The following is a 16,023-nucleotide window of genomic DNA, read 5'->3' on the forward strand; positions in this document are numbered from 1 at the left end:
CAGGTGCATGCGGTTGAAGAGCATGCATTTAGTTTTACTTGCATTTAAGAGCAGTTGGAGGCCACGGAAGGAGAGTTGCATGGCATTGAAGCTCGTCTGGAGGTTAGTTAATACAGTGTACAAATAAGGGCCAAAAGTATACAGAATGGTGTCGTCTGCGTAGAGGTGGATCAGAGAATCACCAGCAGCAAGAGCGACATCATTGATGTATATAGAGAAAAGAGATGGCCCGAGAATTGAACCCTGTGGCACCCCCATAGAGACTGCCAGAGGTCCAGACAACAGGCCCTCCGATTTGACAAACTGAACTGTCTGAGGAGTAGTTGGTGAACCAGGCGAGTCAGTCATTTGAGAAACCAAGGCTGTTGAGTCTACTGATAAGAACGTCTTGATTGACAAAAGTCGAAAGCCTTGGCCAGGTCGATGAATACAGCTGCACAGTATTGTCTCTTATCCATGGCGGTTATGATATCGTTTAGGACCTTGGGCGTGGCTGAGGTGCACCCATGACCAGCTCGAAAACCAGATTGCATAGCGGAGAAGGTACGGTGGGATTCAAAATGGTCGGTGATCTGTTTGTTAACTTGGCTTTCGAAGACCTTAGAAAGGCAGGGTAGGATGGATATAGGTCTGTAGCAGTTTGGGTCTAGAGTGTCTCCCCCTTTCCAATCTTTGGGGATCTCAGACGATACGAGAGTTTGAACAGGCTAGTAATAGGGGTTTCAACCATTTTGACGGATCATTTTAGAAAGAGAGGGTCCAGATTGTCTAGCCCGGCTGATTTGTAGGGGTCCAGATTTTGCAGCTCTTTCAGAACAATAGTTATCTGGATTTGGGTGAAGGAGAAATGGGGAGGCTTGGGCAAGTTGCTGTGGGGGGTGCAGGTCTGTTGACCGGGGTAGGGGTAGCCAGGTGGAAATCATTGCCAGCCATAGAAGAATGCTTATTGAAATTCCTGATTATTGCGGATTTATCGATGGTGACAGTATTTCCTAGCCACAGTGCAGTGGGCTTTTATTCTCCATGGACTTTACAGTGTCCCAAAACTTTTGGGATTTTGTGCTACAGGATGCAAATTTATGTTTGAAAAAGCTAGCCTTTGCTAGCTTCAATGAGGCAGTGATCGCTGAGATCCTGGTTGAAGACAGCAGAGGTGTATTTGGAGGGTAGGTTGGTTACACGGAACCCAAACCGGCTGCGCACGTGCGCCATCGTGCGTTATCGTGCATAACTTTATTTTGTCCCCCTACACCAAACGCGATCACAACACACAGGTTAAAATATCAAAACAAACTCTGAACCAATGACATTCATTTGGGGACAGGTCGAAAAGCATTAAACATGTATGGCAATTTAGCTAGTTAGCTTGCACTTGCTTGCCAATTTGTCCTATTTAGCTAGCTTGCTGTTGCTAGGTAATTTGTCCTGGGATATAAACATTGAGTTGTTATTTTACCTGAAATGCACAATTAATCCACACATAAAACGGACAACCGATTTGTTTCTAGTCATCTCTCCTCCTTCCAGGCTTTTTCATCTTTAAACTTATATGGTGATTGGCATCTACACTTTAACCACGACAACCGACAAATCACCTACGTTGGTATAACCAATGAGGAGATGGCACGTGGGTACCTGCTTCTATAAACCAATGAGGAGATGGGAGAGGCAGGACTTCCAGCGCAATCTGCGTCAGAAATAGGTTTGACTTCTATTTTAGTCCTTTGCAACGCAGATGCTCGTTGGTGGGTGCGAGCAGTGTGGGTGCAATAAATGAATAACATGGATTTATACATTTATTTTGCGATGCTCACACACGCAACGTGTCCGGTCTGGTCAGCATGTTAGGATGATATCTATGAGGGTGCCCGTGTTTACGGATTTGGGGATGTACCTGGTAGGTTCATTGATAATTTGTGTGAGATTGAGGGCATCAAGCTTATGTAACAGTATAACTTTAGACTGTCCCCTCAGCCATACCCAGGCGCGAACCAGGGACCCTCTACACACATCAACAACAGTCACCCCTCGAAGCATCGTTACCCATCGCCCCACAAAAGCCGTGGCCCTTGCAGAGCAAGGGGAACTACTACTTCAAGGTCTCAGAGCAGTTGACGTCACCGATTGAAACGCTATTTAGCGCGCACCGCTAACTAAGCTAGCCGTTTCACATCCGTTACACTTAGATTGTAGGATGGCCTGGGTGTTAAGCATGTCCCAGTTTAGGTCACCAAACAGCATAAGCTCTGAAGATAGACGGGGGGCAATCAATTCACATATGGTGTCCAGGGCACAGCTGGGGGCAGAAGGTGGTCTATAGCAAGCGGCAACGGTGAGAGACTTCTGGAAAGGTGGATGTTTAAAAGTAGAAGCTCAAATGGTCTGGGCACCGACCTGGATAGTAAGACAGCCTGCAGAGTTTTATCTCTGCAGTAGATTGCAACTCCGCCCCCTTTGGCAGTTCTGTCTTGTCGGAAAATGTTATAGTTAGGGATGGAAATTTCAGGGTTTTTGGTGGCCTTCCTAAGCCAGGATTCAGACACAGCTAGTACATCCAGGTTGACAGAGTGTGCTAAAGCAGTGAATAAAACAATCTTAGGGAGGAGGCTTCTAATGTTAACATGCATGAAACCAAGGCTTTTACAGTTACAGAAGTCAACAAATGAGAGCGCCTGGGTAAAGGGAGTGGAGCTAGGCACTGCAGGGCCTGGATTAAATAATAATATTTGCTTGCAATACAATTGATCAACCACTAGAAGTTATGCATGGGCTGAGCTGTGCATGGAGATATGCACACTTTTCCATCAAGATCAAAATGTATAAATACCAACCTTTGCAGAAAAACTGGCTCATGCAAGATTGAGTATTTTTTTGTGTGCACGCTCCTTTGATAAAAGAGGTGTCTGGCGGAGATAATAGTTAAAAGGGATTAATAAATAATTCAGTAATACATTAACAGTGGCAATTTATTAATCAATTTTAAAAAATGTACAACTTCAAGAATGTATTACACTTATTTAACTTATGAAGATTTTCAAAGTCACACTTAGATTGAAATGAGACGTAGGCCTATTTTGAATGGTCATTAGTTTAACTGTAATGTACCGCTTTGTGAATATATTACATCATTAGGCCTAATCCCTCTAAATTCTATAAGAAGTGGTCCTTTGCATCTGAACAACCCCCCATTTATTTATTTTATAGTTTAATACTTTTTTTTTCAACATACAAACCTTAGTAATGCTCACCACATGAGGGCGCTACTGTAACAAATATTTCCTTTATAAGGAAGGAAAACCTTGCTTGGCAACAAACAACAACAAAGACTGACAAGAACACTATCACAGCATTGGCATTTTTGTCTAATATCACATTCTCAGAGTGTGTCTGGGAGCGTTCTCCTACAGGGGAGCAGTCAGTCTCTGATCCAGACAGGCACGAGAAGCTTCTCTCCCTGGTGCTGCTAGTGTGAACAGGACATCTATCAGCTGTATGTCCAGTCCAGTTCTGCAGTCAGCTCAGTCTCTGAGCCTGAAAAGGCTTCACTAATTCTCTGTCTTCCATTCCTCCTCTCAGGGCACTGACATGTACATCTTCAGCCTTCTCTCTACGTCTTCATGAGTCTCGTCTTCTTGATAATGTTGATGGCTTTCGCTGAACGAGCGTTTGGCGTGCGGTACCAGAGAGGCACGCCGCCACCCTTCGCTGGCCTTCATGAGGTCCGTCAGGATGTCCGGGACCACACATTGCTCCACCAGGAAGACCACGGGCAGAGCAATCAATAGCAGGGCCCAGCCCAGGGCGCCCATCCAATAGGAGGAGCCCAGGCAGGTGAAGTCATCGTTGATCTCCACCCAGTGCTGGTAGGTGAAGAGGGACCAGCTGAGCAGGAAGAAAAATCCTAGAGAGAGAGGTCAGTCAGGTCATTGATCAAGGGCACAACAGCAGGCAATGGCATCTAGGAGTTGATACCTTTCGGTTGCCAGCTCACTTCCTGACAAATGTTTCCATTCAGACCCTGGATTTGAACTGTCAACCCTCCAAACTGGCAACCCTCGCTTGTCTAACTGCTAGGCTACCTGCCACCCCATCAGCTGGAGGTGGACATAGAGCTCCAGCTCCAATACTTTACACATGAAGTGCACCCTTTCTTCTTTTCAAGTGTGTGGCCCGGACCCATACTGACCTGTGGGTCCCAAAACGAGGAGCAGCAGGACAGTGGGGTAGAGGGCCTGGCCTGCCATAAGTAGAGAGCGGGTGTTGGAGTAGGAGCGCACCGTCTGGGACGTCCAGCAGAGGGCGAACACCAGACACAGAGCCCCAGAACTCACAGCCATGAAGAAAGACAGCACACCAAACACTTGCTCTGCCTCCATGGCTGAAGACACACACATACACACACGAAGACAGGCAGGGGTTAAAATATGTAAACAGTGAAAAGATTTTCAAGCTGTCTACATCTGCATGCTATTTCTGAGTTCAACACAGAGGAGAGGGCAATAACAGGCTGTCAATACAATGACAATACACAATGGCATGTATTGTCAATTTGACTGCTAATTTATCACTCACACTGTCATTCTTTGATGTCATACTAAACAGAAAAAACAGTAAGAGCCAGATGATGTAATCAGACACCCTAGATGCCACAAAACACAGTTATCAGCTAACCTAATAAACCTGTCAGGAAACTAGTTTGGAGCCCTAAATGCTAATTAGGGGGAGGGGGGGGGGAGCCTGCACACAGCTGCTGCTGTGTATTGAAGGAATAAAGCAGGGGAGCAGCATGTACTGTATTCAACTTTTTCTTTCTTTACCATCAGATATTTATTTGGCCCAGCACTGGAGAAATTTGGTGTGTGTGTGTGTGTGTATAACAGTGAACATCCCCCATCTCCGCCTCATCCTGTTCTCTGAGAATGTGGATGATTGCTACAGGCGCAAGTCCACACCTGTTCACATTACTGCAATCCTATTGTGCATATCTTACTGCTCAGCTGTTTCCCCTCAAGTCATGTTCACTGTGTTCTGAGGAAAAACTCCAAAAGGGCCAAATGCACAAAGCCAACCTCAAGTGTAACTAAACATTTTATCAAAACTCACGGTTAAGCTTTTCCTTGTACATCTGCTACCTTTAGCATTCCATTAGGTGCAATGTAACACACACTTTGAATTAGGAACCGCTGGTATTACCGTACTTGATTTAAATTAACTAAATTCTGTAATCATGTCACTGACAATAATACACCCTGAATACACAGGGGTGATTTAAATAGATGGACGCTGATGGTCAATGCAGCTTCTTGACTCACCGTTAAAGATAATGCCCCTGGTCTGGTCAATGTCAGTGTTGGTGCTGTTGTCACCATTAGTCCACAGTCCCTTGTCATTGAGCCAGCGAGGGGTCCACACAGAGTAGGCCACACAGAGACACCCTGCCAGCCCCACACACGACTCAGCCAGCCTGAACCGACTCCCCGAGTCTCCCACCTCAAACACCTTCATACTGACACAGAGGGCTGAGAGAACAAGGAGACAGGGATAAAAGAAGAGAGGAGGAAAAGGAAGAGAGAAAGGGTGGTGTGGTGAGACAGAGTGGAGCATTCACAGGTACATCTACTACAGTATAATTCTGTTCAGGAATAGTTCAAAAGGTAAGATATTTAGGTATATGGGTTGGCAGGTAGCCTAGTGGTTAGAGCATTGGACTAGTAACCAAAAGGTTGCAAGATCGAATACCCGAGCTGACAAGGTAAACATCTGTCGTTCGGCCCCTGAACAAGGCAGTTAACCCACTGTACCTAGGCCGTCATTGAAAATAAGAATTTGTTCTTAACTGACTTGCCTAGTTAAATAAAGGTGTATATAAATAACTGAAATTCAAATGGTGCCATAAAGCAAAACAAACGTGTACAGTAAATCAGCTTCATGATAACATTAGCAACAGTCAGATTGTATAGGAAATGTTCCTCTTACCTTTTATATTGTGCTATGAAGCTTTGTGTAAATTCCTCATAAGTAGAACAGGAGCTAGTCAGACGTGTGAGAGGGACTAGTGTACAATGAGCTCAGTGCTACCAAACACACTGATACAGTGACACGCACCGCCAGTGTACCACAGGAACACACACACACACAGAGAGATGGAATATGACACTGTAAATATTTCCCTCTGTGTTGCGCTCCACTTCCCCACTACAGTGGAAACCCCCCTACTCAGTGGTTGAGTTCCCCCAGAATCCCCTGGCTGTGCCATTAGAAAAGTGAAAGCAGATCTGTCTCGCTCTACTATCTTCACCAAGGCAGTGAATGGATGACAGTAAAATCACTTATTTTTTCAAATCAAATCAAATGTTATTTGTCACATAAGCCTTGCTCCTATTCCCTCCCTCTGCATGGGTATAACAGAGGACAGGTTGTCATCATGGGAGAAAAAATAACCCACCCCCAATAACACACAAACACTTAGCGTTTCACAATCGCCCACCCACATTCTCCAACTCAGTCATGACGTTATGGCTGCTATGTGTAGGTGAACAGAAGGTCTTACTGTGTGTGTGTGTGTGTGTGTGTGTGTGTGTGTGTGTGTGTGTGTGTGTGTGTGTGTGTGTGTGTGTGTGTGTGTGTGTGTGTGTGTGTGTGTGTGTGTGTGTGTGAGAGAGAGAGAGAGAGTGTGACTCAGCTCAGGAAAGAAAACCCCACTCTCACACACACACTGTGTAGCGCCACACAAATCAAGACCTCCACCTTCCTCCTCTTGTCCCCAGTCAGTGCACGGTCATTATGGAAAAACCCCAACAACCCATAGCCAAACTGTAATTAACAGCCTGGGATACATACTGTATGAAACTTTTACCGCTCACTTACTATGTATCAAGAGGCAGGATGTGTCCTTGGATTACCTACAATAACAAAAATAGGCAACATTATACTTAAATCATTAGGGTTTCAAACCTATTTAATGTGAGTTTCACTTCCTTGATTTACCAATTTAACATTTGAGTCTATAGTATTTAGGCTTTCACTAGAAATGATCTGGAAAAACACACATTGTACTTCTCCATAAGTGGTAAAAATAAGGCATTTCAAGTTGACCAATTTATATAAAATATTCAGAAACATTTACTGTACATATGTATACAGTACTAACAACATATTTCTTAAAAGCTCAGGAAATGTTCTGTAGATAGCCACGTGCTTCTACACCTGCATTGCTTGCTGTTTGGGGTTTTAGGCTGGGTTTCTGTACAGCACTTTGAGATATCAGCTGATGTACGAAGGGCTATATAAATAAATTTGATTTTGATTTGATTTGATTCCATTATAATATAACCTTATTCAAAAGTGAATCATTATAGTACATTTGGAACAAGAGCACAACCAGAAAATGAGAAAGAACTGTATAACAAAATGTATTTGACAGAGACTGAAACTTAACATAAAATGAATTTGAGTCACCTTTGGCATTCAATGAACAGAACTGCATAGATTACAGCACAGCCTGATATACTGACTTCTGGCTGAAATAGTCAAGAACAGCTCTCGTAACTTAAAAGATGCATCTCAACACCAACTGCTTCATGATCAATTAGACCTGACTGCATCTTAAAAGCTCAGGAAATGTTCTGTAGATAGCCAAATGTCATAATCACATAACCATGGCAGTGAGGATGACCACTGCTCTGGACTGATATGTGGTATGGGCTTTTTTCCCACTGTAGCAGCAGCAGAGGCATTACCCAAGTGGGTGCTACATGTTAGTTGTGGAGGACTACGAAGTCCAGGCTAAAGAGAGCCTGAGCTAAGAATGACATCAGGGCCAGTAAAACAACTCCAATCACCTGGCATCACAGGCTACAGAGAGGCCGAGGATAGCATCAAGCCAACTGCATCACCATCATCTGGCATCACCATCATCATCTACCTCAGTTCAGGAGCCCAAGATCGCTGATCTACTGAGGGAGTCCTGCTGTATGACTACAACAATGTTGTCCTGCCCTTTGTTTTGTTGTGTTCACCCCTTGACTTTCTCCACATTTTGTTGTGTTACAAAGTGGGATTCAAATTGATTTAATTGTCATTTTTTGGTCAACGATCTACACAAAATACTCTAATATCAAAGTAGAGAATTTTAAATAAAATCTATGGAAAATAAAACATCAATATATTGTGATTAGATAAGTATTCAACCCCCTGAGTCAATACTTGTTAGAATCACCAGTGTAAGTCTCTAAGAGCTTTGCAAACCTGGATTTTACAATATTTGCCCATTATTCCTGAAAATAAATGTCAAGCTCTGTCAAGTTGGTTGTTGATCATTGCTAGACAGCCATTTTCAAGTCTTGCCATATATTTTTTAAGCTGATTTAAGTCAAAACGGAAACTAGGCCACTCAGGAACATTCAATGTCATCTTTGTAAGTAAGTGTATATTTGGCCTTGCATTTTAGGCTATTGTCCTGCTGAAAGGTGGATTGTATCGCAGTGTCTGTTGGAAAGCAGAGTGAAGACTGTTTCCCTCTAGGATTTGTCCTGTGCTTAGTTCTATTCCTTTTCATCCTACAAAATCTCACTTGTCCTTGCCGATGACAACCATACCAATAGCATGATGCAGACACCACCATGCTTGAAAATACAAAGAGTGTTACTCAGTGATGTGCGTGCGTTGGATTTGCCCCAAACATAATGCTTTGTATTCAGGACAAAAAGTTAATTTCTTTGCCACATTTCTTGCTGTGTTAGTTTGATATTTTTATTCTGTACAGGCTTCCTTCATTTCACTCTGTCATTTTAGGTTTGTATTGTGGAGTAACTACAATGTTGTTCATCCATCCTCAGTTTTCTACTATCACAGTCATTTAACTCTCCAACTGGTTTAAAAATCACCATTGGTCCAATGGTAAAATCCCTGAGTGGTTAGCTTCCTCTCCGTCAAACGAATTAGGAAGCTCGCCTGTATTTTTGTAGTCACTGGGTACATTGATAAACCATCCAAAGTGTAATGAATAACTTCACCATGCTCAAAGGAATATTCAATGTCTGCTTTTTTTTTACCACTTCTTTGCGAGGCATTGGAAAACCTCCCTCGCCTTTGTCATTGAATCTGTGCTTGAAATTCACTGCTCGAGTGAGGGACCTTACAGATAATTGTGTATGTGGGGTACAGAGTGCATGCAACTTATGTTATTTGTAAACATGTCTAAAAACATAATTCCACTTTGACGTGTGTCAATCAGTGACACAAAATCAAAATGTTATCCATTTTCCAGAAAAAGTGAAGGGGTGTGAATACTTTCTGAAGGCAATGTTTGTGTAACCCAAGTATGCCTAGTAGGTGTTACGAGATGTCGCCAAGCCAATAGATGGCGTTGCTGTTATGTGTACCCGAGTGTGATACTATATAGTACTAGCGAGCCAAGTTAGAGATGACTTACTATGCACTGAATGGAGCTGTATGCATGCTACCGAGTGATGCTTAAGTAAAGGCTTTCTAATCAACATTACCTTGGTCTTGTACACAACAAATAGCACACAAAACATGGTGTCAGAAGTCAGAACCAAATAGGTATATCCTTGATGAATCAAAATGACACACGGATAAATGCACAGTAGGACGGGAGGTGCCAACCAGCTAACCAGCTACAAAAAAATGATAATAACAACAACAATGGCTAACCCAGTAATTCCAGTACCAGAGCCTATGGACATGAAGGGTGATACATACAACAACTTGACATTTTTTTCGAGCACAATGAGAAAACTATGAGATAGCTACCGGTCTGGACAAAAAGCAAGCAAAAGTCCGCATAGCAACTCTGCTAACCGTAATGAGAAAGGAATGTCATCTCTTACAGCGGCATCTTCATATGCCAGAAGCAGAGAGAACTGACCCGGTAAAGGCTCCACAGAAACACTTTGAACCCTCCAGGAACGTGATCTATGAGAGGTACATGTTTAATGCTTGTCAACAAAGTCAATGTGAAACAACAGAGCAGTACACTGCAAATCTGAGAAAGCTAGCAGATGTGAATTTGGCATATTACGAGAGGAACTAGCCCGTGACAGGCTTGTCATAGGCACTAAAGATATAGCTGCGCATGCTCAGAGAACCGAACCTCACACTGAACAAAGCTATTGACTTGTGTCAATCACAAGCACAAAGGCAAAACAGGAAAATTGATGGAGGTGAACCAGAGATTGTACATTATACCTCCCGTGAGCGACGTTCAGAATCAAAATGCCAAACATATGGTCATAAACAGACAGAGTTTACAGGGGATAATAAGAAACAGAATGCCAAACGACGTACCCTGTCAAGACTGTGGTTCAGTACATGTCAAAGCCAAATGCCCAGCATACGGTGTCACCTGTAAATCACTTTGCTAGAGTTTGTAAACGTAACCAAGACTAAGGAGATGATTGTGGACTACAGGAAAAGGAGGACCGAGTACGCCCCCATTCTCAGCGATGGGGCTGTAGTGGAACAGGTTGAGAGCTTCAAGTTCCTTGGTGTCCACATCACCAACAAACTAGAATGGTCCAAACACATTAAGACAGTGGTGAAGAGGGCACAACAAAGCCTATTCCGCCTCAGGAAATTAAAAAGATTTGGCATGGGTCCTCAGATCCTCAAAAGGTTCTACAGCTGCAACATCGAGAGCATCCTGACTGGTTGCATCACTGCCTGGTACAGCAATTGCTCAGCCTCCGACCGCAAGGCATTACAGAGGGTAGTGAGTACGGCCCAGTACATCACTGGGGCTAAGCTGCCTGCCATCCAGGACCTCTACATCAGGCGGTGTCAGAGGAAGGTCCTAAAAATTGTCAAAGACCCCAGCCATAGACTGTTCTCTCTACTACCGCATGGCAAGCAGTACTAGAGTGCCAAGTCTAGGACAAAAAGGCTTCTCAACAATTTTTACCCCCAAGCCATAAGACTCCTGAACAGGTAATCAAATGGCTACCCGGACTATTTGGATTGTGTGCCACCCCAACCACTCTTTTACGGTGCTGCTACTCTCTGTTTATCATATATGCACAGTCACTTTTACTATACATTCATGTACATTGTGTCCCGCCACCCACCACCCGCCAACCTCTCTTTACGCTACTGCTACTCTCTGTTAAACATATATGCATAGTCACTTTAACCATGTTACATGTACATACTACCTCAATCTAACCGGTGTCTGTATGTAGCCTTGCTACTTTTATAGCCTCGCTACTGTATATAGCCTCGCTACTGTATATAGCCTTGCTACTGTTCTTCACTGTCTTTTTACTGTTGTTTTTATTTCTTTACTTACCTATTGTTCACCTAATACATTTTATGCACTATTGGTTAGGGCCTGTAAGTAAGCATTTCACTGTAAGGTCTACTACACCTGTTGTATTCGGCGCACGTGACAAATAAACTTTGATTTGATATAGACGGCTAGGAATGCCATTTGGAATCAAGCCAGCAGCTGAAGAATACCGGCGAAGACAGTGTGAACCACTACAGGGACTAAAAAGAGTGAGTGTGATCGCAGAAGAAATTCTACTCTATGGATGTGGTGACAGACACGAAAAGGCAATGGCAGATGGCTCTCTCCTGCAGAGAGCAAGAGATGTCAATCTGAAGCTGAACAAAAATAAACTCTGGTTAAAGCTGCCGAGTGTGACATACTTGGGTCATCTTCTCACCACAGAGGGCCGTCACCCTGACCCAGAGAAAATAATAGCCATTCAGAACATGGATACACCGACTGATGTCAAGTCACTACAGAGGCTATTGGAGTTTGTGCAATATCTAGCATTATTCATGCACCGCCTATCTGGATGTGTGTGAGCCACTCAGAAGACTGACTGATAATGACATTGATTGGACATGGCTACCACAGCATGACGCAGCAGTTGAGACTATCAAACAGTTAGTCACACAACACCCAGTGCTCAAATACTACGACCTGAATGAAGAAGTCACACTGCAGTGTGATGCCAGTTTGGGCGCAGCCCTTCTACAGAAAGGACAACCTGTTGCATTTACCTCCAGAACATTGACTCAGACAGAACAAATATATGCACAGATTGAGAAAGAATGTCTCTCCATTGTTTTTGCTTGTGACAAGTTTGACCAGTACCTACACGGCAGAGAGATAATCAATACACAGCAACCACAAACCGCTTGAGACGATATTCATGAAATCTCTACTCACAGCACCCAAGCGACTGCAGAGAATGTTGCTAAGGCTACAAATATACCAACTCCATGGGCAATACAAACAAGGAAAATAACTACATGTAGCTGACTTCCTGTCCAGAACAGCTCAATCAACCACAGAGCACAGAGAAATGCAAAACATCAGCGACGGTCTACGCTATGGGTCTATCCACAACTGACCTGGAACAGGTGGATCAAACCAGTGATGTCAACATCTCAACTAAGACAATGGAGTCAATCAAAGCACACTGTTCCCAGGACCCACTATTTCAGGCTCTGTACACACAAATCAACAATGGCTGGCTTGGAACCAAACAGGCTGTGAGTCACGCACTGAAAGATTTATGGACGTACAAAGAGGAGCTCACCACAGAAAATGGACTGATATTTAAAGGAAACAGGGTCTTCATCCCTGACAAGTTACATACTGATTTTCTACACAAAATACACTGTACACTTTATCAGCAAATGTACCACCTGCAACTCCATCCAGAAGGGAGAACAAAAGGAGACACTCATCCCCCACCAAATCCCTCCCATGGTCCAAGTTCGCGATGGACTTACTCACAGTCAACAAAAACAACAACCTCATCATGGTCGATTATTTCTTGGACTACTGCGAGCTCGACGAAGTGAATGACTCCACATCAGACACCATCATTGAATGCTGCAAAAAGCAGTTCAGCAGACATGGCATTGCTCACACTGTTGTTTCTGATAATGCCCCCCCCCCTTCTCCAGAATGGACTTTCAAAAATATGCTGATTAGTGAGACTTTAAACATGCGACATCATCACCGCCAAAGCAATGGCAGAGCGGAATCAGCGGTGAAAATTGCCAAAACGCTTCTAAGAAAAGGCTGCGATGGATGGTGAAGACCCATGGAAAGCAGTGTTGGCATGGCGGAATACTCCAACAGGGGGACTTAACAGTTCTCCGGTACAGCGACTCATGTCCAGACGCACAATCCTACCCATCATGAAAAACCTGCTCGAACTCCAAGCGGTACAAAATGTAATTCAAAGAAAACAAGCAAAAAGGGCTGACAGCAAAACAATGACACACATGCCACCGACATTCCAAACATCATCCAAGAACACACAGTAAGGGTTCTTCTCCACCCCAACAACTCAGCCAGCAATTGGACGCTGGGCATATGCACTGATCATCTCAGTGACCGGTCAAATTAAGTTCTGGCGATTGGTAAAAAATACAGAAGAAACAGAAAAGACATCCCCCCCGAAAGACCAACAAACAAACACGGAATGAGGGTGACTGGGGTCCATGGAACGAACCTGCCATCCAAGCAGGTGGTGAACAACAGACTGCTGATATGGAAGCAGCCCCACTGCCTGAAAATATAACTCCACAACCAGAACCAGGAAAAATATCAGGCAGCCCGTGAGATACTCCAGAGACTATGTTGTTTAATCTTTTGCTGTAAGAGGGAATCTTACAGAGGGTAGTCTGCTTATTGACTTTAAAGTTGATGCTTATTGAAGGTACTTGAATAAGAACACAGTTGTGTTTTTTGTTAACAGTGTAATGTTTTCACTGGCAAGTGTCTAACCCTGTCTAACCCTGTTTATGAGTCGGGGAGCAGTAATCTTCATTTGTTGTGTAAAGGAAGATGTTACGAGATGTCGCCAAACCAATAGATGGCGTTGCTATTATGTGTATCTGAGTGTGATACTAGTGCTAGCGAGCCAAGTTAGAGATGACTTATTATACACTGAATGGAGCTGTATGCATGCTCCCAAGTGATGCTTAAGTAAAGATTTTCTAATCAACATTACCTTGGTCTTGTATAGAACAAATAGCACACAAAATGTTAATGAACAATTTATTCAAAGCTGCAATATGTAACTTTTTGTGTGACTTGAAAACACTTTTGGTGTGACTTTTTGTGTGACTTGAGAGTCTGGGTTCGCGCCCAGGCTCTGTCGTAACCGGCAGCGACCGGGAAGTCCATGGGGTGACGCACAATTGGCATAGCATCGTCCGGGTTAGGGAGGGATTGGCCGGTAGGGATATCCTTGTCTCATCGCGCACCAGCGACAACTGTGGCGGGCCGGGCGCAATGCGCACTAACCAAGAATGCCAGGTGCACGTGTTTCCTCCGACAAATTGGTGCGGCTGGCTTCCGGGTTGGATGCGTGCTGTGTTAAGAAGCAGTGCGGCTTGGTTGGGTTGTGTATCGGAGGACGCATGACTTTCAACCTTCGTCTCTCCCGAGCCCGTACGGGAGTTGTAGCGATGAGACAAGATAGTAGCTACTAACAATTGGATACCACGAAATTGGGGGGTCATTTTTTTTTAAATAACTCGTTTTGGCAATTCGGTAAAAACATATACTTTGCGCATGACACAAGTACTTTTTCCAACAATTGTTTACAAACAGATTATTTCACTGTAGCACAATTCCAGTGGGTCAGAAGTTTACATACAGTAAGTTGACTGTGCCTTTAAACAGCTTAGAAAATTCCAGAAAATGATGTCATGGCTTTAGAAGCTTCTGATAGGCTAATTGACATCATTTGAGTCAATTGGAGGTGTTCCTGTGGGTGTATTTTCAAGGCCTACCTTCAAACTCAGTGCCTCTTTGCTTGACATCATAGGAAATCAAAAGAAATCAGCCAAGACCTAAAAAAAAAATTGGAGACCTCCACAAGTCTGGTTCATCCTTGGGAGCAATTTACAAATGCCTGAAGGTACCACGTTCATCTGTACAAACAATAGTACGCAAGTATAAACACCATGGGACCAAGCAGCCATCATACAGCTCAGGAAGGAGACGAGTTCTGTCTCCTAGAGATGAACGTACTTTGGTGCGAAAAGTGCAAATCAATCCCAGAACAACAGCAAAGGACCATGTGAAGATTCTGGAGGAAACAGGCACAAAAGTATATCCACAGTGAAATGAGTCCTATATCGACATAACCTGAAAGGCCACTCAGCAAGGAAGAAGCCACTGCTCCAAAACCTCCATAAAAAAGCCAGACTACAGTTTGCAACTGTACATGGCGACAAAGATTGTACTTTTTGGAGAAATGTCCTCTGGTCTGATGAAACAGAAATAGAACCGTTTGGCCATAATGACCATTGTTATGTTTAGAGGAAAAAGGGGGAGGCTTGCAAGCCGAACACCACCATCCCAACCGTGAAGCACAGTGGTGGCAGCATCATGTTGTGGGGGTGCTTTGCTGCAGCAGGGACTGGTGCACTTCACAAAATAGATGGCATCATGAGGCAGGACAATTATGTGGATATATTGAAGCAACATTTGGGCACATCAGTCAGGAAGTTAAAGCTTGCTCGCAAATGGGTCTTCCAAATGGACAATGACCCCAAGCATACTTCCAAAGTTGTGGCAAATGGCTTAAGGACAACAAAGTCAAGGTATTGGAGTGGCCATTGCAAAGCCCTGACCTCAATCCTATAGAACATTTGTTGACAGAACTGAAAAAGTGTGTGCGAGCAAGGAGGACTACAAACCTGACTCAGTTACATCAGCTCTGTCAGGAGGAATGGGCCAAAATTCACCCAACTTATTGTGGGAAGCTTGTGGAAGGCTACCCGAAACGTTTGACCCAAGTTAAACAATTTAAAGGCAATGCTACCAAATACTAATTGAGTGTATGTCAACGTCTGACCCACTGGGAATGTGATGAAGGAAAAAAAAGCTGAAATCATTCTCTCTACTATTATTCTGATGTACACTTCTGGTGTAGTGGTGATCCTAACTGACCTAAAACAGGGAATTTGTACTAGGATTAAATGTCAGGAATTGTGAAAAACTGAGTTTAAATGTATTTGGCTAAG

General features: G+C 43.7%; 1 protein-coding gene across 1 annotated transcript; it reads right to left on the reverse strand.

The window, feature by feature from the left end:
- Positions 1–2,948: 2,948 nt before the first annotated feature.
- On the reverse strand, positions 2,949–6,153 carry LOC109888683 (uncharacterized). The gene is made up of 4 exons (XM_020479853.2): positions 5,977–6,153; positions 5,313–5,519; positions 4,187–4,378; positions 2,949–3,901 (listed from the first exon to the last, which is right to left on the reverse strand). Exons 2-4 carry the CDS (start codon positions 5,503–5,505, stop codon positions 3,573–3,575), a joined length of 714 nt encoding a protein of 237 aa, XP_020335442.1. The 5' UTR covers positions 5,506–5,519; positions 5,977–6,153; the 3' UTR covers positions 2,949–3,572.
- Positions 6,154–16,023: the final 9,870 nt, after the last annotated feature.

The sequence above is a fragment of the Oncorhynchus kisutch genome, linkage group LG4 (genome assembly GCF_002021735.2).
Source record: "Oncorhynchus kisutch isolate 150728-3 linkage group LG4, Okis_V2, whole genome shotgun sequence".
NCBI classification, from domain to species: Eukaryota; Metazoa; Chordata; class Actinopteri; order Salmoniformes; family Salmonidae; genus Oncorhynchus; species Oncorhynchus kisutch.

Coding starts and splice junctions, on each gene's coding strand:
- LOC109888683 (XM_020479853.2), bottom strand. CDS start 5,505: ATGAAGGTGTTTGAGGTGGGAGACTCGGGGAGTCGGTTCAGGCTGGCT. Junction 4,379..5,312: donor CAGGGGCATTATCTTTAACG/GTGAGTCAAGAA, acceptor GTGTGTCTTCAG/CCATGGAGGCAGAGCAAGTG. Junction 3,902..4,186: donor CCTCGTTTTGGGACCCACAG/GTCAGTATGGGT, acceptor CTCTCTCTCTAG/GATTTTTCTTCCTGCTCAGC.